This window comes from Strongylocentrotus purpuratus, unplaced genomic scaffold (assembly GCF_000002235.5).
Source record: "Strongylocentrotus purpuratus isolate Spur 01 unplaced genomic scaffold, Spur_5.0 spur5_scaffold_6, whole genome shotgun sequence".
Classification (NCBI taxonomy): domain Eukaryota; kingdom Metazoa; phylum Echinodermata; class Echinoidea; order Camarodonta; family Strongylocentrotidae; genus Strongylocentrotus; species Strongylocentrotus purpuratus.
The window spans coordinates 45,082,791-45,105,591 of record NW_022145612.1 but is presented as its reverse complement, the minus strand read 5'-3'; the positions used below and the strand labels follow the sequence as shown (position 1 = coordinate 45,105,591).

Genomic DNA, 22,801 nt, shown 5'->3' with positions numbered 1-22,801 from the left:
TCTTTTTTACATTAAAATATACTATACAAAAATGTAATTAATAAATTTAAGATAATTTTTAAATAGTTTGATAGTATTTAATTGTGTCTCTATATTCAATGGGACGATTTTGAAATGTTCTATGTGCAATCAGTATTAGTTGTTAAATTGACACTGCAGTACATGCACCAAGTAACTAATTTGCGAACTTCTTAATCGATATATTCAGTGAAGTTAAAATTTTATTGAAACGGATGCCGACACGTCAATGGATTTTCATCGTTCACATTATTACAACCATATCGGCGCTAGTAAAATTTTTCATTTGATCTCCATATTAATATGGGCTTTCATCTAGGTAATGTATATATTTGAGAGTATAACATTTACTATGTTACGTGATTTTCACCTGCACATAAAGATGAGAAATCAATTTGTGTCATGACGGTTGTTGTCGGAACTGTTTCTTGTTTGTCATTTGTGCAGCATGCAGTGTTGTCATTGATTGTGAGGGTTTTGAGATGTGACCTGAGCTGTGAGTGTTAAATTTTCGTAACAAGAATTGTATTTAATAGTCAGATCTAGTCCAGGGTCTTTTTTTACTTTGAAAAATATATGTTTGTTACTAATCGGTCATTCGTCACTAGATTCTATCACTTTCAAAAGTCAATGTCAATGGACATTGATCCTGCTGATCAGCTGATGGATCAGGCGAGTTGGTTCAGTCGGTAAAGCCAAAGGCAAAGGCTAAAAGATTTGTGTATAAACGATGTATCAACTATCATGTAAAAAGAGATGCCAAGTTCAAAGATCAGCTAGGCTTGACATTATCATGACTCGGCGCGCGAGTGAATGGGCGAGGGTATAACGTACATATAGCGCATAGCGTTTTTTTGAAATCGCGTGTGTGAGAACGTTTCCTGACCCTCAAAATGCGTGACACTTGATAATGATAGCTCTGTGTAAAGGCTAAAGCGTCTGCCTGTCAAGCCAATAATCTCGGGGTTTGAATCGCACCCAGGGGCAGGGGGATGACTGAAGCCTGTGTTGTGTGTTTAACTAGACCGAAAGCTTCAGTCTCTATACCGTCGGTTGTTCCACTGAGACTACGTCTGGCTCCACTAGACCTCCGGTTATAGAGACTGAACGATCGCCTATGCCAGCCTATGTTGAAGATATCACGGCTAGATTTTAGCCGTTAGGCCCCTCCCACAAACATGAACAAACTTGCCACGGCCGTATTGTTATGCCCCCAAAATCCCCCAAAATGTCATTTTACCTCGTGCATATCCAATTTTACATTAGGCCTAGGCTATAATACATCGGTTCCACTTACTAACTTGATTGAAATAATCCGTTTAATGGTCCCTTTTAAGGAAATTATGGGTCAAAATCGACATCCATGTTGAAAATCTTGCAAGCCGTGTTAAACTCTCGCTGCCGTCAATCTCATCCCTTCTAGTCTACGCCGAAGGCAAAAATGATCATGAAGGAAAAACTGTGATAACGCCATTACGAACGTGTAGATGGCGCACAGTTTTTCCTTCATAATCATTTTGCCTTCGGCGTAGACTAGAAAGGATGAGATTGACGGCAGCAAGAGTTTAACACGGCTTGCAAGATTTTCAACATGGATGTCGATTTTGACCCATAATTTCCTTAAAAGGGACCATTAAACGGATTATTTCAATCAAGTTAGTAAGTGGAACCGATGTATTATAGCCTAGGCCTAATGTAAAATTGGATATGCACGAGGTAAAATGACATTTTGGGGGATTTTGGGGGCATAACAATACGGCCGTGGCAAGTTTGTTCATGTTTGTGGGAGGGGCCTAACGGCTAGAATCTAGCCGTGATATCTTCAACATAGGCTGGCATAGGCGATCGTTCTGTCTCTATAACCGGAGGTCTAGTGGAGCCAGACGTAGTCTCAGTGGAACAACCGACGGTATAGAGACTGAAGCTTTCGGTCTAGTGTTTAACATGCCCCTCCCCTTGTCTCATAGACGCAGGCTATGTCAAGTGGAAAACACTCCGTCTCTCGGATAGGATGTTAAATGGAGGCCCTGTGTAGAGAAGAGTCACCACCTTTGCATGATAAGAACCCACTGCACTCTTCGTATAAGATTAAGAGTAGGGGGAAACCCCGGTGTAGTGGTCCACCTGCACCCCCCAGTATAACATCTGCAAGAATCTTCAGTATTATCCATAAGATTATGAAGAAGAAGAACACTAAAAAGTAACGGTCTAACGAGCTTCGCAGCCGGCAGTCAGGCTCATGTATGTAGTCGTACTCATAGACAGAGATAATCGTCTGGTAAATGGTAATGGTATGGCCATGGGGAGTTCTAGGATTTCTACAATCAAACTTAAAACTGACATTCATCAACCTTCCCCATTTATGACATAAACAGACAGTAACAATTGCGGCATGCACAAGGGGGGAGGGGGATTAATAAACAAGCCGATTATTCACTAAAATCGGGCGAAATTTTTTTCCCTAATAAGTTAGACAGAATTGCAGAATAATGTTAACAGTACTTTGATTAAAGTAACTGTGTGAGGGATTAAAACTATCTAAACTCATGATTTTTGTAACACTGCATTAATCACAACATACAAACATTGAATAATTGAGTGTCGACATTGTCAAAAATACAGATATAGCACCAAATTGCAACATGCTTGGTGCTAAAGACTAGTTGGATCTTGTGAAGCTGGCACTGGGTCACCATAAACTTGCTCTAAACAGAAAAGAAATAAATAAAAAGTTATCATCATTAGCAATGCCCGCCACTGTTGTGATGGTCCGTAAAAAAAAATAGTTGCAAAAGTCTTGATAGACTTAAAGCCAAGTTCATTTAAAAAATAATTAATTAGTATACGGTCTACATGTACAATCATTTTTCCAATTCAAAACTGGAACACTCTTGGAACAATGATATGGATAGGATAAATCATAGACCTAGATGTAGTTTGGGTTGAGGAAAAATGAGGGACTAGATGAGTTTGTTCACTTTGTTGTCTGAAGGAATATGTCTAGGGATAGTTGTCTTTTAGGGTACATGTCATAATCATCCTAAATCCTAATATGGTCTATTTCATTGTAAATGCTCCATGCAAGGGAATCATTATCTTGTTTGAATATTCACTCTCTGTAGTACTTTGGGCTGCAACTGTTTCCCTGTCTAGTACTAGTTGGAAGGGAAAAAAAGAATTATAGTTTCTTATATTTCAAATGTTGCTATATCTTTACAGTTGGTTGGAACTCTACAAATGACTTGATCCACTTCTGAATTTCCCGACCATCATGGCCTTCAGTGACAAACTCATCAGCAAGAACTTGTTTTGATGTGAACACCTGAATCGGAACCAGAACCAGAACCAGAGAGATTTGCTAGCATCAAGAAAGAAGACTTTAAAGAAGGGAAGACCATCTGATTCTTGGGCCATCTTTGGTTCACAATGGGTGGCACTGGGAGTAGCCTGAGTGAGCTTGGAGAGAATGAGTTTCTTCGGAGGTTCGTCGGGAAGGAATCCATCGACGATACAGATCCTTTTTGGGAGCAGCTCCTGTCCTTTTCATTCAACATCCCGCATAGTAGTGCCGATGCTAGGCTGATAGAGGAATCTTCACAGAATCTCTGCAAGACACTAGGTAAGATCTTGATTGTTGCGGTTAGGGAGAGAGAGAGAGAGAGCAGACAGTGTATTATGAAACTTATTTTCAGTGTATAATGGCTCTCTTTTGAAAGTGAGATTTCTTGCAGCAGGCTTTTCCTACAAATGGACTATCAAGAGAATATAAACTTGTTTTTGTAAAAGTGGAACAGATCAATTTTGAATTCAGGTAGGGCAGTTTCTTATTACTATAAATAGTTAATCCTAGATGTATCTCATCCATTCTGTTTTTAGTGCTTAAAGCTTTCAGACCTAGTTGTGAATTCACATTGATTGAAATATGGTCACGCAGTATGTGATGATTTTCCAAAGTAAGCAGTGACATTTTTATTACCCTTGTGTTTGTGGAAGTTGTTGGTATCCTGGTGTTTTTTTTCTCCAGAAATCCCCCACAATTGGTATTAGCTCGAGAGGTGTTGCTGGTATGCACTAACAAGAACCCTGGTCTCATTTTTGTTTCTTTACAGCGCACAGTAATCTCCATTCTGGTAACCTGTGTGCCCTAGTTCGTGTGTTCAACAAAAGAGCCATGCAGCTCAAAGTCTCTGCACAAAATGAAGAGTGAGTACCGTCAAAATACAATAATTTTATTTAAAAGTGACTAGTGTAAAAATTGTTCAGTATTTTCAAATTATAGGACGATTTTTCACCAAAACAATTCACCTTGAATTTAGTCTTCTTTATTTACTCAAGTAAGTTCCATACATGTTTACAACCTCTCTGACTAGTCTCTGTCTTTTCTTATATAATAAAGAACAAATGTGATTAGTCACATTAAAATAATGAAAAGTAGTAACAAGGTTTTTGATACAGTGTATTTTCTTCCAAAATTTTTAGATTTATTCTGTTGTATTTACATACCTCCATTCTTTTCCTCCAAATTTACTCATACTTTGTTTCTTGTCGTTATTCCTATCAGCTTTAGGAGGGCTGTATTGGAGAAGGAAGGGTAAAAATTTGCCTATGCAGTGCATATCAAACAGCATATTGTGTTCTTGAATGCAGTGTTATCAATCTTATAGGGGCATGCACATATAACAGATTCAAATATATCCACTAAGGTCATGTGCAAGTCTATAAAAACATGAATATTGCAACTTTTGTGTTGAGACACGTGAATTAACATGATTTGGATTTTATATTTTTTATTAAATCCCCTTATAAGGAATTTATTGCTTAAAAATGATACAATATTCATATTACACAGATTACATGATTGAACAAATTCACAAAATATTTACAATAATACAAGTTTGTTTGTACTCTGTTAATATAATTTTCTTCAGAATTTTTTTAATCTTGCAAATTATTCCTCTGAGACATTAAGTTGTTTTCTCTTAACAAGGTTTTTCAGATTATCTATGGGATCTCTTGTAAATCCTAGAACCATAACAAATGAATTAATTTTTTGGATTTATTTGATTAAACAGACACCTTTAGATATAAATTGTATGTTTAGCAAACAAAAATTTAATGTTGAGAAGAATCATATTTCATTAGCAATGTCATATCAAGTAACTAGTACCTTTTCATTACATATCAATGTAAAAGCATTAACACTGTCACTATAGATACAAAATCAAATGGGCCCAAGTTTAAAATAGTTTTGGATAGAACAATGGATTTTTTTAAAAAATACACTACCAAAGTTTATATCACTTTAATACTGAACCATTAAACTTTAAACACTTTTGTAGTCCTATTATTTTGTTTATGCAGAAAAATGTAAAATATTTCTATGGTTTGTTTGTACTATCATCAAATATTTACATGCTGTACCCTTTTTAGTGCTCTTTTCCTTGGTCTTGGTGCACTCTATTTTCTCATTTTATTTTTTGGATTCAAATTTCTGTTGCCTCTTTTCTGAGCTTGTCCTCATGTGTAAAATATGTTAAAGGTAAAGACCAGTTATGGTCATAAGATTGCATTGTGAAAGAAACATTGTGGAATCGATCAGAAAAGGTTGATCATCTAGCATCTAGCATCTGCAAGGTTCTGGAATCATCAAAATGATAAGAAATTTGGCCCATTCTTCGTAAAGTTACAAGCACTATACACAGAAAGATGTTTATGGGACTACCCTATATCTCTCACAGACCATGAGAGAAACCAATTTACCAAATATATGAATTAGTAGGCAGTTTCCCGGCAAACTTTTTACCATCATGTATTAGTCAAAACATATTCTTTCACATGATTGGTAATGAGAGCTTCCATTTCATTTTTTGAAATTGGGGCGTTTCCAATACTGGTCTTTACCTTTAATGACTGGACACACTTCTGAATTTGACACTTACCTTGCATTATGAATACGGTACCCTAAGACAGTCTGGATTGAAATGTCTGTGCATGTACATGTATCTTGCTCTTGGAACAGGGAAACAAATATTTAAACAATTTCGGGGTCTAATTTTCAAGCTTGCTTGCATGAAAATAACACTCTAAAAATTTGTTTTGCGTTGAACTCTTTGCAATATTGGGGGGCTCTTTCATGACTTTCGGGGAGTAATTTTCCCTGAGCTCCCGTGTATTTTTTCCCTGTCTTGGAATCGTTTGGAATGAATTGTGTTTTTGATTTTATCAATATATGTCAAGATCAACATTGGATATGGGACCTGATATGAGTGTCTTTAGGATCTGTTTGCTAGTCATTTTCAATACTATATATTAAATACCCGATTAAAGAAGCAACATTTGAGCTCTGAAATATTGCATTTGTCTTTCAGCCATGTCTTCACCTGGCAGACCTACAACGCCCTGTTCATCATCCGACGGAGCATGAAGTACTTCCTGGAGATGCTGTCGGAGGGGCGTATCCTCCAGCAGCTGTCGGTCCTGGTGAGAACCAAACCCTCCTCCACCGTGCTCAATGTGGAAGACGTGATGGAGAACGGGGACGCAGATGGAGACGAGTCGCTCCTGGAGAGGTTCATCCAGACTCTCATACAACTCCTCATTGAAGTCCCTGTGCTGTAAGTGAACTCATCCTATTTAAAGGGATTGGCTATTTTTGTCTAAGATTCTGAAACAAAATTCTGGATTTAGCTCATGCTGCAATGGTTGGTAATTATAAACCTATAGGTCAGTCAGGAACTCTATGAATTTTACAACCCAATCGCCTGTCTGATTATCAAGATATTTAGAGTATGATTGGAAATCAAAATTTCAAAAACCGTTTTCCTAATGGTTTTTGTAACACTTCAGTCTATTGGGGAAAATGAGTATGGTATAACCGGTCACTGAAAGATTTTCACTTTTTTGAGGCACTTCATGTTCATTTTGAAGCGCCATTCTTTTTGGGCTTCAATATTACACCATATCACAGACACTGATTACACGTAGGGCCATGCATCTCAGATTTAACATTGTTAAATGATGCCTTTAACTTATATGGTTACTGATAGACATTCTATTTCAGTTTTATTTTCATGAGCTTCAAAACATGTCTTTTGATTGTAGTGTATGGTTTATAGATTATTGTGTAGATGTAAAGTGTATTGAAAGTAAAACTGGTTTTGAATAATGTGTGGGACAGTGGGAGGGAATGTAAGACTTGATGTTCGTCTGTAGTGCACAATGTAGCAGTCTCAGATCCAATGAGCCTGTTTGTTGAAAAAGGGATTGGTAGTACTTGAGAAAGGAAGGATTTATGGTTCATTGAAACTAAAATCCACGGATGAGAGGACTGTTGATACAGGAAGTTTGTTTTCTTTGTTACTATGTAATGTTTCTAGTCATACAAATGTATTTGTCTTGCTGTAACATTAATTAGATGCTCATTGGTTTTAATGTGGGGTGCTACTGACATATTTCTTGCTCTATCATGTGTAACAGTCATTAAAAGTTGTATCTCCATGTATAAGATTATGTTGTTATCATCATTTATCAGATTGGAATAGGAATTAGTGATCCTTTTAATTAAATTGCAGGAATTTCACTTATGTGATACACCTGGAGACGATAAACACCCTCCTGGTTCTGCTATCGGTCCAGATGTACATTCCAAGGATATCACACAAGAGCCTCATAACAGAGTACATCATGCATGGAAAATGGTGAGTATATTATCGTTCATTTGGTGCCAGGAAGGCGTTAACTCTATGTTGATGTAGAGTGAATTGACGTCCTTCTGGCTCCGAACAGAAGATATAATCCATATTTCAAGGTCACACCAGATTAATATCAATGTGTGGCTGGTAGAAGCCAGGGTAATTGCGTAAGCAGCTGGTGTGGCTGGGTAAACGCGTTGTGCGAAGCGTGGATGGTGCGTTTGTTATTGTCTGTTTGGAACCAGAAGGGCGCTACATCTGTGTTAATGTATAATGAATTAACGCCCTTCTGGCTCCAAACGGAATGTATAATCCATATCTCAAGGTCGCAATAAATCAATATCGTGCGGCTGGCAGAAGGGGTAATTGCGTTGTGCAATACATGGACATGCACTGTTGCATTAAGCAGAAGGTCGCTCACGTTAAACTACCTACAACTACAGAAATATGTGCTCATTTGATACGAAGCTATCCATTTTTACTTTTTAAGAAGTTGGTAAAGAGCAGAATCCCTGTCATGTTTTAAAATAAATTAGAACATGTCTTAAATAAACAATCAAAACCTTAGCTGCGAGTGACCAGAAATTTGTTTTATGGCATTCTTGATAGCTGATGCCCTTCTGCCTGCCTCACAATGATATGTGAAAAGCACTTTTCAAGATAGATGTTCTTAGTAGATTTCATAAGCAAATATTCAAAATATAAAGTGCTCATGCACACTTTGTAGTAACCTTTGTTGAAAGACAATGACTTTAGTATAGTTATTACATTGAACACTTTTCTTTGATAAGGTGGGGATACTTTGTTTTTGTATTGAGTTGAGATGTAATGACCGAATGACCTCACAATCACTACTTTCTGATTACGGTATGCCAAATTGCTAATTGTTTTACTATTGTCTATCTTTCTGCAGCTCCAGTGATGCCCATGTTCTGGTTAAGATTCTCCTGGACCAGTTCATCAAGAGAGAAGACTGTCCAGCAGAGCTTCTAAGAGACTCGCCCAAACCAGCCAGCTTTCTCTACGGTATCTCTGCAGCAATAGCAGGTAGGCTCAACTAATATTCTCTGTAACCCCAGGTTATAATAATAATAATAATAATTGTAAATTTATAATGCGCAGTTTCTATATGTATATACTCAACTGCGCATGACATATTGGATATTATTATTACCCCGGCTTTAGCTGTGCTGCCATTATAGCGCTCTAGCATTTCAAGGAATAAATTCCTACCGGGTACCCATTTACTTCACCTGGGTGGAGTGTGGCAAATGTAGATCAATATCTTGCCAAAGGACATTAGTGCGGCGGCGGGACTCGAACCGCGGACCTTGTGATCGACAGTCCGGCGACGTATCCACTCAGACTCATGCCATGCCATGCCTAGCCATGAAGTGTTTTGAAAATATCACCTGGCATTCTTACCTAGTGTAGTTCTCTCTTTAACTGTTTCATTTTTTGGATTTCTCTATGACACTGTACTTAGAGTATTTTAAATAATTTAAAGCTATTAAGCAAAGTTCTTGTATAGAATGGGAATATGCACACAAGGGCTACATTGCCTTTCAAAGCCAAAAGGCCATTACATCGTCTCTTCACATAGAGTTAATGTCCAATATAAGCATACCTGCTGTATTAGAATTTGCATTTAGCTTTTTTTTATGGACCATTTGAATTTTAAATTAAAAGATTAAAAAGAGGAAAAATTACATTTTAAGGGTAGAGTCGTTCATAAATATGGAAAGTGTACATCAGTAACATTTTGTTGTATGTGTGATGTGTAATGATTAACAAACTCACAAAGACGGTTGGCTTTCCTATCTTAATTAATCAACCCCGGTGCATTTGCCACACTCAACCCAGGTGTAGTAAGTGGGTACCTGGTAGGAATCATTCCTTGAATGCACCGAGCGCTACGGTTGCTGGAGACAAAGCCGGGGTAATAATATCTTAAGTCCTGTAGAAGTGCATAGAGACGTTATACAAGAACGGCATATTATTTTAGTATAATATAAAAAAATAATAGCTCACATTTATAATGCGCCTGATAATTTATTTCTAGGCGTAGTACATATTGTTACCGTTGTCATCAGATTCAGGCTTACCCCCACACAATGTATGCACATTCTCCACTCCCTGGGGAGCATTAAGTTATCAAATCACACAGAGTGAAACTGATGCTATTCCTTCTCTCCTCAGCTGGTATCTGGGCAGTGCTCACACTAGGTTACGGGACAAGATCCAAGCCGGATGATAGAGAAGACAGGGCACTCTTAGCCAACCAGAGTCTCCTACTCCTACAGGTCCTCACCAATCACTACACACATGAGAAGGGGATACACAATCCCTACAGGAAGGCACTCTGCAATTTCGCAAATTCACAAGGTAAACACAGTCTTCTCCATAAGTGTAAGTTTCCAAACAGTTAAATGCTTGTTATGTCTATTTTGATTCAATACACAATGTATATTTTACTGCAGCCTTTTGGGGAATTTCGCTGCAGTATGTGTTTGCGAGTCTAGTATTCTAAACTATGGACCAATGAAAGAAAATGATTGTAGGATCATTCATTGTCCTTGATGCTGGTGAATATATCTCAGAAGCTCAACCCGGTCTGATTCAAACCTGAGAGAGTATTATGATCTAGAGGAAATCAGAATTCTATTAAATGCAATAATTTAGGCTGATTTGTTATTGTTAACAGAGTGATATAATTTTCATTTAAGAGGCGCGATAGCTCAGTCGGTAGAGCAGTAGTCTCGTATTCCGGTGACCCGGGTTCGGAACCAAGTCGATGCGCTAGTGCCCTTTGGTAAGGCATTAATCCTCATTACCAGGTCCCTCGGAGAGGACCTAAAGCCGTAGGCCGTCTGGCTGCTCACTTACAAGCATTTATGTTTTCTTAGCAGTCAGGTAAAATAACCACCATCATCATCATATTTTGATTCTTTTTCTTTTTCCCCCTAGACGGTGGAATGCCCATTGGTCCATCTGGTTCCCTGCCACCATTCAAGCTAAATTCGGCCAACCTGTATGAAGCATTCTGCAACCATCTCAAAGATGATCAAAGCACACTCCTCCTCTACCTCCTCCTACATCAGAACATCAACTTCAGGAACTACGTCCTTTCAAGAACAAACATAGACACACTGGTACATTCCTTTAATATTTGGGGGTGCTTCTTTGAGATGTGTGCATTTTTCATTTTTACTGTTGTAGATGTTGTATTGATGTATTGATGTAGATATTTGTGCTGTTGTAGATCATATGTCCTTTCAAGAACATACATCGACACACTGGTACGTTCCTGTAATGTATATTTTTGGGTTGTGCTTCTTTAAAATGTGTGCATTTTTCAGTTTTACTATCATAGATAGTAGAGCCAAAGAGTTGGCAGTTGACCCTAGCTAGCATTCCCATCATAATTCCAGTGTATTTTATTGATAAGCCTTGAACTGTTAATCAAATTATAGGAACTTTAAATCATTTTTATATATTTCTGTGGGGGAGGGGAATGTAGACCATTAAATCTGTCTGTTAAAATGTTGCCTTTGTCTCTAGTTTAATCGAAAACAATGTCTACAAGAGTAATATTTTTACCCCCCCCCCCCCCCACCACATATTCTATATCACCAATTGAACTTATACAGACCAATTTTATAAGTAGATCAATATTCCAAATTATTACATATTCTATTTCACTGCAACATTTCGATGCATTTGTTAAGGGCTATAAAGGCTTGCTCAACAAGGCAACAATTATTTGATGCAAAATGAATCCTATAATAAAAACAATTGAATTCTCTATGTGCTCATCAATAGATTGGTATTATTTATTTATTGATTGTTTTTATGTAAACAGGTGATACCCCTACTGAAGATACTGTACAATGCCCAGGAGAGGAATTCACATCACATCTACATGACTCTCATCATCCTGCTCATCCTGAGTGAAGATGATTCCTTCAATAAGTGTGTTCATGAATTGGTGAGTCATCAAGCAATTACAGGTGGCAACATCTCCGCAGGACTCTTTATTTCTCATGAGTCGTAAAACGTCTTCATTGATTTGTGCCCATTTAACTGGGTGAAGTTGATTTTGATATCTATCTGGAACGTCTTTAGTATGACTGGTTTATTAAAGGTAGCGTATCCCTTTTGCAGCCAACATCAAATTCTGTAGAACTTTGCAGGAATTATGAATATGTCACGTATGTCCTCTCTGTGAAATTTAAACGTTAATAGTGTCCTAGTATTCAAATTATGCAAGAAAACCTTTTTATTTTCCAGACTTTACTGTCAGACACTATTGACTGACTGACTGACTTCTTTTTTTCTTTAATACTGACATACATAAAATAAGCTGTAAAGAGTACATGAGCATTAGTTCACATCAATAACCCACTTCTTGTCATGACAAAAATTAAGCTGATTGAATCTTTGCGCAGCACAAAACATAAGACCATACTGTACAAGTGTCTGAAAATTAGACTATTTTCTATGCGTTGCGAAAATTCCTAATGGTCGATATAATTCCAGATAAAGGCAATTACCAGTTCTAATCTTTTCAGGGGAGTTTTTAGTTGGTATTATCTCTTGTTTACCATAGGATTCACACAAGTTTATATTTTCAGCCTACAAAAGAGACACTTCACCTTTAACCTGTATTGACCTTTCATTGACCTTCCAATGTCCTGGAAAGCGGTAGCAATGAGATATGGTCTGGTTCCATTTATCCTGCTAAAGGAAACAGGAAGGAAATAGTCCAGAAGGAATTGTCTCAAGTAATCCTGTTTATATTATAAAGGTCATTCCTAGGCAAGGCAACAATAAGGAAATACACAGAAGCCTCTCAACTGTTGGCTTGGGGAGACTTCTACTTGAAGATATGGGAGGAGTCATATGAATTACATGAACAAATGCTCATTTAACGCCAGATGTTGTGAATAGTTTTTCACTTTATCCATGCTTTTCAGTTTTCACACGCAAGAAAGAAAAAAAAGGAAAAAACGTCCAACATTGTCTTAGTCTATTATTACATCATTTAAGTTGTGAAGAAATTGGTTAGATAGGTCAAATTTATTAAGTGAGGTTATCTGCCCTCCAGTTCTGTTAATATGATGCTCATAAGACTGAGAGTATCTTCTTTTCTATCTTTTTTATTCACTAATATTGTCTTTAATACTGGGATAGTCTTTTCAAATATCATTATTCATAATGATGAGGATATTCACTTTTGTGTCATCATGTGTACCCTTTTCTCTTTGTCTTAGATGGTGAAACAAGTGACATGGTACACAGACAGAACCATCACAGAGATCACACTTGGTGGCCTGATTGTTCTGGTTGTCATTAGGACCATACAGTACAACATGACAAGAATGAGGGTGGGTATTATCTACCTTCTCCTTCTTTCTTCTTTGTTTGATTTTATTTAGCAATTAGTCAGAATTGACTACTTTTGCCATGAAATTTTGTTTTATTTTTATGAAAATATGAAGTAAATGATAACATGTTTTTTTTTACATTCTCACTTTTCCCCTTCTATGGCTTTCTTACGTAAATTTTACTCACTTTTGATTTCTGGACAGTTTGATATATAAGCTATGAAATCAAGCTCAATGTGAATGTAGTTGCTTGGCAATTATTTTTAGGGAGTGAGAGAGAAATATCTATTGAAACATGTCTAGTTTATGAATTTTTACTTGATGTATTGTAACTTTGTTGGTCATTCCTAAATCTGTGAAATGATATTAGGTCCTAAAATAACTCCAATTCTAGATGCTACAGTAAACTATCATCCTTCAGAACGAAAGAACAAGAAAGTTCTAGATCTGCTTTCTAGTGCCATACACAGATGCTTAAAACTTTTATTTAAATAAAGCCCACTGGGATGGAAGCCTCTTTGATATGTTACGTTTTGTATGTTGTTCTGTACCCACAGGATAAGTACCTGCATACAAACTGCTTAGCAGCTCTTGCCAACATGTCTTCTCAGTTCCATTCCCTGCATCCCTATGTTACACAGAGAATAGTCAGGTGAGTAGTCTCTCCTGCATACAGGTTTCACAAGAAGAATTTATTTTCTGTTTGTCCAGATTATCGAGTCACATATGGTCTTGTAGCATCCCAGAGTGGTGGTTTGGAAGGTTGGAAGAATGCATAGGCATATTTATTACCCTTGCCTGTATTCTTGTAGAGGAGAATTTGTATTTCTACGTTTCTGAAGTCCCTCCCCCCCCCCTAAAAAATAATAATAATAATATTTAATTTTTATATAGCGCTTAATACAAACGTCTCTAAGCGCTTTACAAATATATTATTACCCCGGTCATTGGATTCAGTGCTTACCTAGCCCCCCCCCCCCCCCCCCTCCCCCTCCTAACATGATAGTTAATGTGAAGCTGTTTTCCTGAATAACTTGGTCTGTGGCAAATGCATATTATACAAAGGCTGATCATATCCAATGGGTTGAAGGACTAAATATGGTTTCTTTTTTTTTTTAAGAGAGGAAGGATTGAATTTTTTTATTGAAAAGTATTTATATATTTATTTTTGTTTCTTTCTTTCTTTCTTTCTGTAGTTTGTTTGAGTTACTGATCAAGAAGCATGATAAGATTGTAGAGCAGCTGAGAGCATCATCAGCGCTTGAACCCAATGGAGACCTTACACAGGATGCTGAGGTGGAACACGATGATCTGGTAAGGTTATTTGTCTTCTCAATCCGACTAGAATATTGAATGATTTGATAAATCAGTTTCAGTTTCCATTGTTTTTAAATCAATGGTACATGCTATCTTTGCTTAGATGTTCTCCAAAATTGTAGAGGTAACCTTATGATGGTGCATCACCTTGGGAATTGTTTGTTGGATTGGATATTACCAATGATATGTTAACATTATTGTGAATGTGAATTAAAGATGTGTTGACAAGTTTTTGAAATCTACCAAATGTACTTGCATGGATTGAACTCTTGTAGTTAAGAGCATTGCTACACTGTTTTGTAAAAGTGCACCTCATTTTTATTTTTTTCATTCTGAATTACAAATCAAATTATACCTATAAAATCTAATGGAAAACAGCATTAAAAAAGATATTTTACAAATAAGGTTTGTGCCCTTTAGTTTTAACCTGAGGAAATGTAATCTGTTAGTCTTCAATTATGTTGTTTAAAAAAAATCAAATGATTTGCCTTGTTTTGTTGATGTGTAAAACAAGAGGTGATTTTGTAGCAAGGATTTGAGGTTGAAGTCACATGTAAATTAATTTGAGTAGCAAACATGATCAAACAAGTTTGTAAGGTAAGCCAAAGAATTCTATTTTACAACAATTGAAAACAGCACCTTTGATTGTAATTATATTTTGTTCTGTATTTTTATTGTGATTTCAGTTATCAGATCTTAGCGTGTTGGAGGAGGTCATTCGTATGGTGCTAGAAATCATCAATTCATGTCTCATCAACATGCTCCCTCACAATCCTCATCTAGTCTACACGTTACTCTACAAGCAAGACCTTTTCACTAGCTTCAAATCACATCCCAAGTTCCAGGACATCATACAAAATATTGACACGGTAAGTGTCTCTTCTGTAAAAACGTTAGACTCACACCAAGCTCTCAAAAGCAAATCATTGGCTGCCCGCGAGAAGGCTGTAAGGGTAATGTATTCCAATGGCAGTAAAGGCTTTCTTGCGGGCAACCGACTAAATACTTAAGAGAAAGAAAGAGAGAAGGAGGGACAAGGAAAGTAGAAAGTCCAGAGATTTTCTATCTTATGCCTGTTCTTTGCCATGCCCACAAACTTTCAGTTTCCAGATTTTAACCTGTTAAGCTGTGCTCCTTTAAGATGAGGTGTAGTTATTTGCACAATTTTATCACCCGTAGTGTAATTTTCAACTAATTTCTATTGAATTAATAATGTGAAATCATGTTTTGATTTTGAAAATGGATTTCATGTTTTCAATGTTTACTCTAGAATTCTAGCACTACACCCTTATAGAATACTATAAAAAATGTTTTAAAAAATATAAAAATATGCACTGTGGAATGAACTTTGTTCAAGACATTCAAGATAAAGACCAATTATGGTTATGCGATCGCATTGTGAAAGAAACCTTGTGGAAACGATCAGAAAAGGTTAATCATCTAGCATATAAGTATTGGTGTGTACTGCAAGGTTCTCGAATAATCAAAATGATAAGAAATTTGGCCCAGTCTTGGTAAAGTTACAAGCACTGTACACAGAAAGATGTATATGGGAGTACGCATACGTGCACAACACGTGGGTTATATCTATCAGGTCCAAATAGATATAATAATTTACCAAATATATCAATTAGTAGGCGGTTTCTTGGCAAAATTTGTATCATCACGTATTAGTCAAAACATATTCTTTCACATGATTGGTAATAAGAGCTTCCATTTCTTTCTTTTTTGAGTGGGTGGCGTTTTCAAAACTGGTCCTTACCTTTAACATAACGTCATATGTTCATGAAGGTTCAAGCTTTAACAAAGAATTGAATCTTCCACTTCATGTTTCCAGTTTATATTGATGAAATTTTAGTCTAAACAACATGCTTGTTTTTATTCGGGGTTCTGATCCTTTTTCTCAGTAAAGTTTATAAACCTCTCAAGGTCATAAAAAGATTTCTGCTTTTCTCTTTGCAGGTACTGACGTACTTCTCTGTGAGGTTAGAAGAGACTCAAGAAGAGCATGACTCACCGTCAGTTCATGAAGTCTTAGGCATCATCAAACAAGGCATGCTGCAATGGCCCAGGGATAGGTTGAGGGTAAGTCTCTCAAGCTAGGAGATAATACTACTAATAATAGTATTTCTGCTTATATAGCGCTTAATATATCAGCAATGTCTGAGTTTCTAAGTGCTGTACAGATATGTTATTACCCCAGTCATCAGATTCTTGCTTGCCTCCACACAATATATATGCACTTTCTCCACTCCCTGGGGAGCATTCCAGCAAGAGCTACCAGGCTCAAATTGCTAAGCATACTACATTGGCTTTCGTATCCTACCGGGTACCCATTTAAAACCTGGGTGGAGAGTGGCAAATGTAGATCAATGTCTTGCCAAAGGACATTAGTGCTGAGCAGGACTCGGGCCGCAAATCTTGTGATCGACAGTCAGGTGACGTATCCACTCGACCACGGCACCTCTACAGATGGGTGAGATGGGCGAGTCAAAAGTAGTTTGTCCCATGCAAAATATTGACTAAATAAAAAATATTGATATCCCTGATTACTGTACCTGGTGATTACCCATTTATGTAGAGGTGGCGTAGTCGAGAGGTTTACGCATTTGACTGGAAATGCAAAGGTTGTGGGTTCGATCCTCGACACGGCACTTATGTCCTTTTGCAAGACATGAGTCCGATGACCAGGGTAATAATTTTATCTGTAAAGCACTTGGAGATTGTATTCCGTATAAAACGCTATATAAATCCAGATTTGTTTTATTCTTAATGCATGGGTGAGAATAAATATCAAATAAGTTGATAGTTTTGTTAATTAACTTTCTAGAATATTGCATACTGACCCTTGAACTTGGGTCCCCAACTAATTCAGTATTACTAAGATGTTTCGTGTTTGAATCGGATAAGATCTTAGTTAGTCATTTGAATATTAAGTGTTGAGGAGGGGAGTTGGCTCAGTCGGTAAAGCATCTGCCAACTGAACCATATAACGTGGGTTCAAATCCAATCCAGGTGAATGACTGAAGTTTGCATCCTGTGTCCTAGACACAGGCTATGTTGCAGTGGAAAACACTCCATCCCTTGGATAGGAGGGTCACCACCTTTGCATGTTAAGAACCCACTGCACACTTTGAATAAGAGTAGTGGTCCACCTGCACACTCCCAATCAGTTATACCAACAAGAGAGAATCATAGGTTACAGTGATTCAGTTTGCTTTGTGCCTTCCAGGTACATGTGATGCAAAATACGGAATTATAATAATGATGATGATCTATTCTCCCCTTTTCTTTGTTTTTTTCTCCAGAAATTTCCTGAGCTGAAGTTTCGATACGTAGAGGAGGACCAACCAGAGGAGTTCTTCATCCCCTACGTGTGGTCCCTAGTCTATCACTCCTCAAACATGTACTGGGATCCAGACCGTGTAGAACTCTTCTCTCTTAATGCTACATGACACACCCTAGCCTAAGAGATGTTTAATATAGAACTCTTGTGGTGGTACTCGGTCCATGGCTGTGCAAACTCCAGATCGGGTAGATGCTACAATACATGACAGCTTCGACAGAACTTGTGCTGTGTGTTGATCTGGATTGCATAGAACTCTTCTCTCTTAATGCTACATGACATATCCTAGCCTGAGAGACGTTATAGAACTCTTGTGGTGGTACTTGGTCCATCGCTATGCAAGGTTTATTGGACTCCAGATCACCGTAGATGCTACAAGTCATAACAGCTTCGACAGAACGTGTGCTGTGTGGTGATCTGGATTGTTTGTTAAGAACCCTTCTCCAGGAGTGATACAAGACATCATAGCCTGTAAGAACCCCCTGCTGACGTGTTTTAAGGACACAAAGTATGCATGCCTGCAGGATAGTTCCATTGGACAAGCGACTGTAACTCCTTTTTCTGAGGAGTAGGTAATTCCCAAAGACCCTCTAATATAAACGTGCATCTTTCCCCCATGCTCAGACAGTTCAATATATGCTCAACTTATCCAATTTCACAATCTACCCTAGACTCGCAGTATAACCATACCAGTAATTGTAAATCGAACCTAAAGCCCAAACACAGCTAGCTTTAGACCAAACCTTCAAAATTGAAGCTCAGAACGAATGCTGTCAGAGCATTGTTGCCAAAGCTTATGTTGGATAACTTCCTACGCAATCCTTGAATTACAGTCCTGGGGGGTGTTTCACAAAACTTGTCATCAGTGACAAATTACTAACATCCCTGCTTCTGATTGGTTATCAGCAGATTTCTCTCTGGTTTTTGTCATTGAAAAAAGGCTTTGTGAAACAACACCACCCAGGATCAATTTTAGATTTAGAGAAGTTCGCATCTTACAAAGTGTGATTTACACTGACAGTATCCTATTGAGGGGATTAGAAAATTGATCCGTGGCATGATAGCTGCCCTCATGAACATTCTATTGAGATACAGATTTCAAATTTCATCAAGAAAAGTGTCCTGTAAGACTCTGATGTTAATGAAACTTCATTTGTTGGTGCAGAAGTTAGTTCCTTCTCTTACAACTAAATTGACAAAATCTTGGAAAGGAAAGAAAACTTTTCCCATCTGTATATGACGAGGATTATCATCACTGCTGAATGTAACTATCCATTTATGGCCTATGTTTTTTTTTATTTCCAAGGGGATGGGGAGAATGATTATTTCCAGCATGTTTGTACATACATGATATGTATATTCGGCAATATTTAGTTTCATAGTGTATGATTATTTTAATATTTTATTACCATTTTGCAATAAGGTTGTTAACTTATTTTATCACAGACTGAAATGTGCACAGAAAAGCCAAATTAGTTGATTATATGGAAGCCAACATTGGTTCTAGCAATTAAATTCAGTGCACTTTTCAGCTAATTAGTGTATATCAGGTAGTGTTTGTGTTTTTTCTACATATGTGCAAATTGTGTATAAAGAAAGATCTTCCTAATTCAAATTAGAATTTGTAGATAGCAAATTTGATATCTTTGCTGAAAATCACTTTTATATATGTTAATTATCCATGCTGTATACTGTATGATACAAATGATTCTTGTGCAAGATGCTTTATAAGATTTCTATGGATATACTCTATGTTGGGGCTAGAATCATATTTGGTTGCAGATTACATTTATCTCAACTTACCTGATAACTTCTAATGAGGACCACTCTTTATGTTACATCTGAAACATTATTTCTAATTTTTCAATCTTTGGAGAGTGGCAACCACTTAAAAGATAATCTTGAGTTTTGGGTGATTGAAATATAATTATGGAGAAACTGTCTTAAAGTGATTTCAGATTGTTCAATATGTTATGTATAAGAACCACCACAAATTATGGGGTAGGAAGGTAGGAAGACTAATTTGCAGTCCCAGTTGTTGCACTTACCATTCTTTGCCTGTTATTCCGACATGAATTTTGTACAAGATTTATTTTTGGCAGTTCTTATTTATTGTAGCATTTGGTTGGATTCCTCACCATTTGTTTTCATATGTGGTGCTGCTGTGCATGGAAAAACAAACAATAAAACAAATTTAGAAATAGATACAGTATTGAATAACACATTTGACTGTATACATAAATAATTTATTAATGTTCAATTTTTTAATTTCCTTGTCTTTAGAATTGGTTTTGGGATATTTGTTTATTCATCAATGATGTTAAACATTAATAATGCAAATTTTATGTCTGTCAGAAGGAAGATTCAGAATTCTATCTTATGAACATTATTCTCAAATCAAAGCAAATTTTATCACCTTTTAGGGGGAAAATGAATAGTCTATATGGAAATGAAATCACTCCATGTTAAGTGTGCTAGTCTATATCCTTTTTGAATGAAACAACCTTAGTATGCTTTGATCAATAGTTATTTAAACAGTCTAGATGCAAATAGGTCCATTGTTTCATATATGAAAACATGTATTATAATTAACATGATTTAATCTATATCTACTAACTTTAGAGGTAAGTTGAATCAATCAAAATGAAATACAGCAAGCAGAAGCCTGCAGAGGCATATCAAGTTCATATGGTACAATGTAGTTCAATTGTAGTAAAAGAATGATATTCCCCATGTGTGGGTATTCATTGTTAAGCAAGGTAACTAGTGTGTTGTAATTTTACACAACTAAGCCTGGAACTGGAGTCTTGTGGTTTTCTAAAGATAAAGACTCCCCCCAATTTAGCTATTTGAATACTAGGAAAAGCACAAAGTAGAATATTGCACTACATTATTCACCGTCACATTTATTTTATTTAAAAAAGAAAGATAAAAAGGGTGGTATTAAAACTAAAAGTTACTATGTTTCAGCAGAAAATGAATTTTTCTGCCATTACGGAATATGATAATTTTCTCTGTATTGTATTAGGTGTTCAAATGCTCATTGAAGTTGCCATTTTACAAAATATCTGTGACTGCGGGAAAGTAAGTTTGTCAGGGTTTGCTGACTCCCATTCTAGAAGTCTCCTTAATATATTGTCTATGGTGCACACATATGAAGTTTACATTTATCACATGGAGAGATCATTCTGATGTTGTGTTGCAGATTGTTTTTGCATCTTGCTACATTGGGCAATCTACTTAATTAGGAGCTGATTCGATTTCTGGTTTATAGTTCTTGAGAGTTCTGTGATAGAGATGCAGTTATTAAAGGAATTACTTATAACTTTACATAGAAGTAAAGGTAGTTGTAAATGAATTCTGTCTTAACATGTGAGAAAAAAATATTCATAGAAGTTGTCAATGTTAATTCTTTAAAGATGTGACGAAATGCATGTCGATTTTCTGTGATAATTTTTATAAACCATATTATATGTTACTCCAACATTACTCTAACATTATGAATAAGGGGATTAATTTTAAATAAATTCCATGTAATTGTCGGCCCAGGCAATATGGTTTTAATTTCTATACCATTTTGGGGCTCATTTTTTATAATCTCCATTTGAAGAAAAATTGATAGCACCATTTATGTTAATTTATCTAGAGCTGTTCATTTGCTTATCTTTCAACAGTTCAGAGAGCCAGCAACACATCATGTATTAAAACTCTCCTAGTCTTATGTGTTATACTTGATATTTTTTTCAATCAGAAAAGTTTGATTATAAAGCATTATGTGTGAAATAACGTTTCACATGACTATATATTTTATCCTTTAATGTGTTTGTGTCCCTAAACACCTTATTTGCTGTATTCATTTTTTTTCTTCTGACGTATAGAGATATGATAATTTCTCACTGAAACACAAGCAGTGATTAGCTTGGGTAATAATTTCTTGTGACTGGTTGTAAATACAAAGAAGAAGCTGTGTACAAAATCTATCAGAAATATGTTCATAATGCTATAAAATAGAATTAAAATGATATTTTGTAAACTCAACCTTCTGCCTTTCGTGTCGTTCAAAAGATGTTTGAATGTAGAGAATGGTGAAGGGGAAGTGATGTAGTGGAAGAGGAAGGGTAAACTGACGAGAGAGAAAGAGTGATGGGGGAGAGGGGAGAGAGAGAGATAGAGAGAGAAAGGTGGAGAGGAGGTTGTGTAAGGGCTATCAGAAGAAGCTCACCTGTTTTGATTGGTTTCTTTTATATCTTTTTTTTTTGTGTGTGTGTTGTTGATTTCTTTTATTTGTTTTGTTTTGTTTTTCTTCCTTTTCATTTCTTTATTCCTTTCATTTTCGTTTCATTTTGTTTTGTTTTGTTTTGATACATTGCATTGTACCATACGGTGTTGAGCAAAGAGCTTGCCATATATTGCACGTTTGGATGAAAGTGGAGAATGAAAAAAACATGTCCGTGTTTGGAAATTTGTTTAACTTGTATGGAGGTCTTTTGATTCTAGAAGTTTGAGAGAGATTAGATCAATTGAGAACAAGGGAAATAGATTCAATCTTGAAGTGTCGTCCGCCTTTGAGATCAATTTACTTCTAACTTCCTTCATCGTTTAAACGTTCCTGTAACGCTTCCTTACGTGTCCTTTCTCTCGTATCTTCGATTATGTGCTGAACACAAAGAGAATTGGAAGAGGAAAAATGATAAATCTTCTATTTTGGAGAGGAGTGCGAGTCAATATCAACGGCGGCATGCCTTCAAAGGAATTTGGCGGCAAAATCCCACTCAAATGAGATAGCATGTCCTTGTGAATTACTCTCATAAATTTCCACCCTGATAATAAGTCGTGTATTCTATCATGTTCCAATAAACTACTCAGCCTACGGTACCCATTTTGTCGTCTCACTGAGCTCTCTTGCTCGTAGGACAGGCATATCAGTTTGGCTCGTTGTTGTTATATTCTCTTTCTGCTGGTTTGTAGCCCGGCTCTCGGACCTAAATGTGTTCAGGCGCCAGCCCCGGATATGGAACTGGCACCGCTGCTTATCCCCCTTC

The 22,801-nt window shown here is 36.7% G+C and overlaps 1 protein-coding gene across 2 annotated transcripts; it reads left to right on the top strand.

Annotated features, from left to right (window-relative positions):
* The first annotated feature begins 224 nt into the window (after positions 1 to 224).
* LOC105445244 (dymeclin) lies at positions 225 to 21,797 on the top strand. Of its 2 annotated transcripts, XM_030972410.1 has the most exons (16): positions 225 to 337; positions 3,238 to 3,637; positions 4,128 to 4,221; positions 4,580 to 4,609; positions 6,387 to 6,632; positions 7,590 to 7,715; positions 8,623 to 8,756; positions 9,909 to 10,094; positions 10,677 to 10,861; positions 11,572 to 11,697; positions 12,983 to 13,096; positions 13,654 to 13,748; positions 14,293 to 14,410; positions 15,100 to 15,282; positions 16,376 to 16,498; positions 17,722 to 21,797. In XM_030972410.1, exons 2-16 carry the CDS (start codon positions 3,445 to 3,447, stop codon positions 17,866 to 17,868), a joined length of 2,100 nt encoding a protein of 699 aa, XP_030828270.1. In that variant the 5' UTR covers positions 225 to 337; positions 3,238 to 3,444; the 3' UTR covers positions 17,869 to 21,797. The 2 variants fall into 2 exon arrangements, with proteins under 2 accessions (XP_030828270.1, XP_030828271.1); XM_030972411.1 differs by lacking the exon at positions 4,580 to 4,609.
* The last annotated feature ends 1,004 nt before the right edge of the window (positions 21,798 to 22,801 follow it).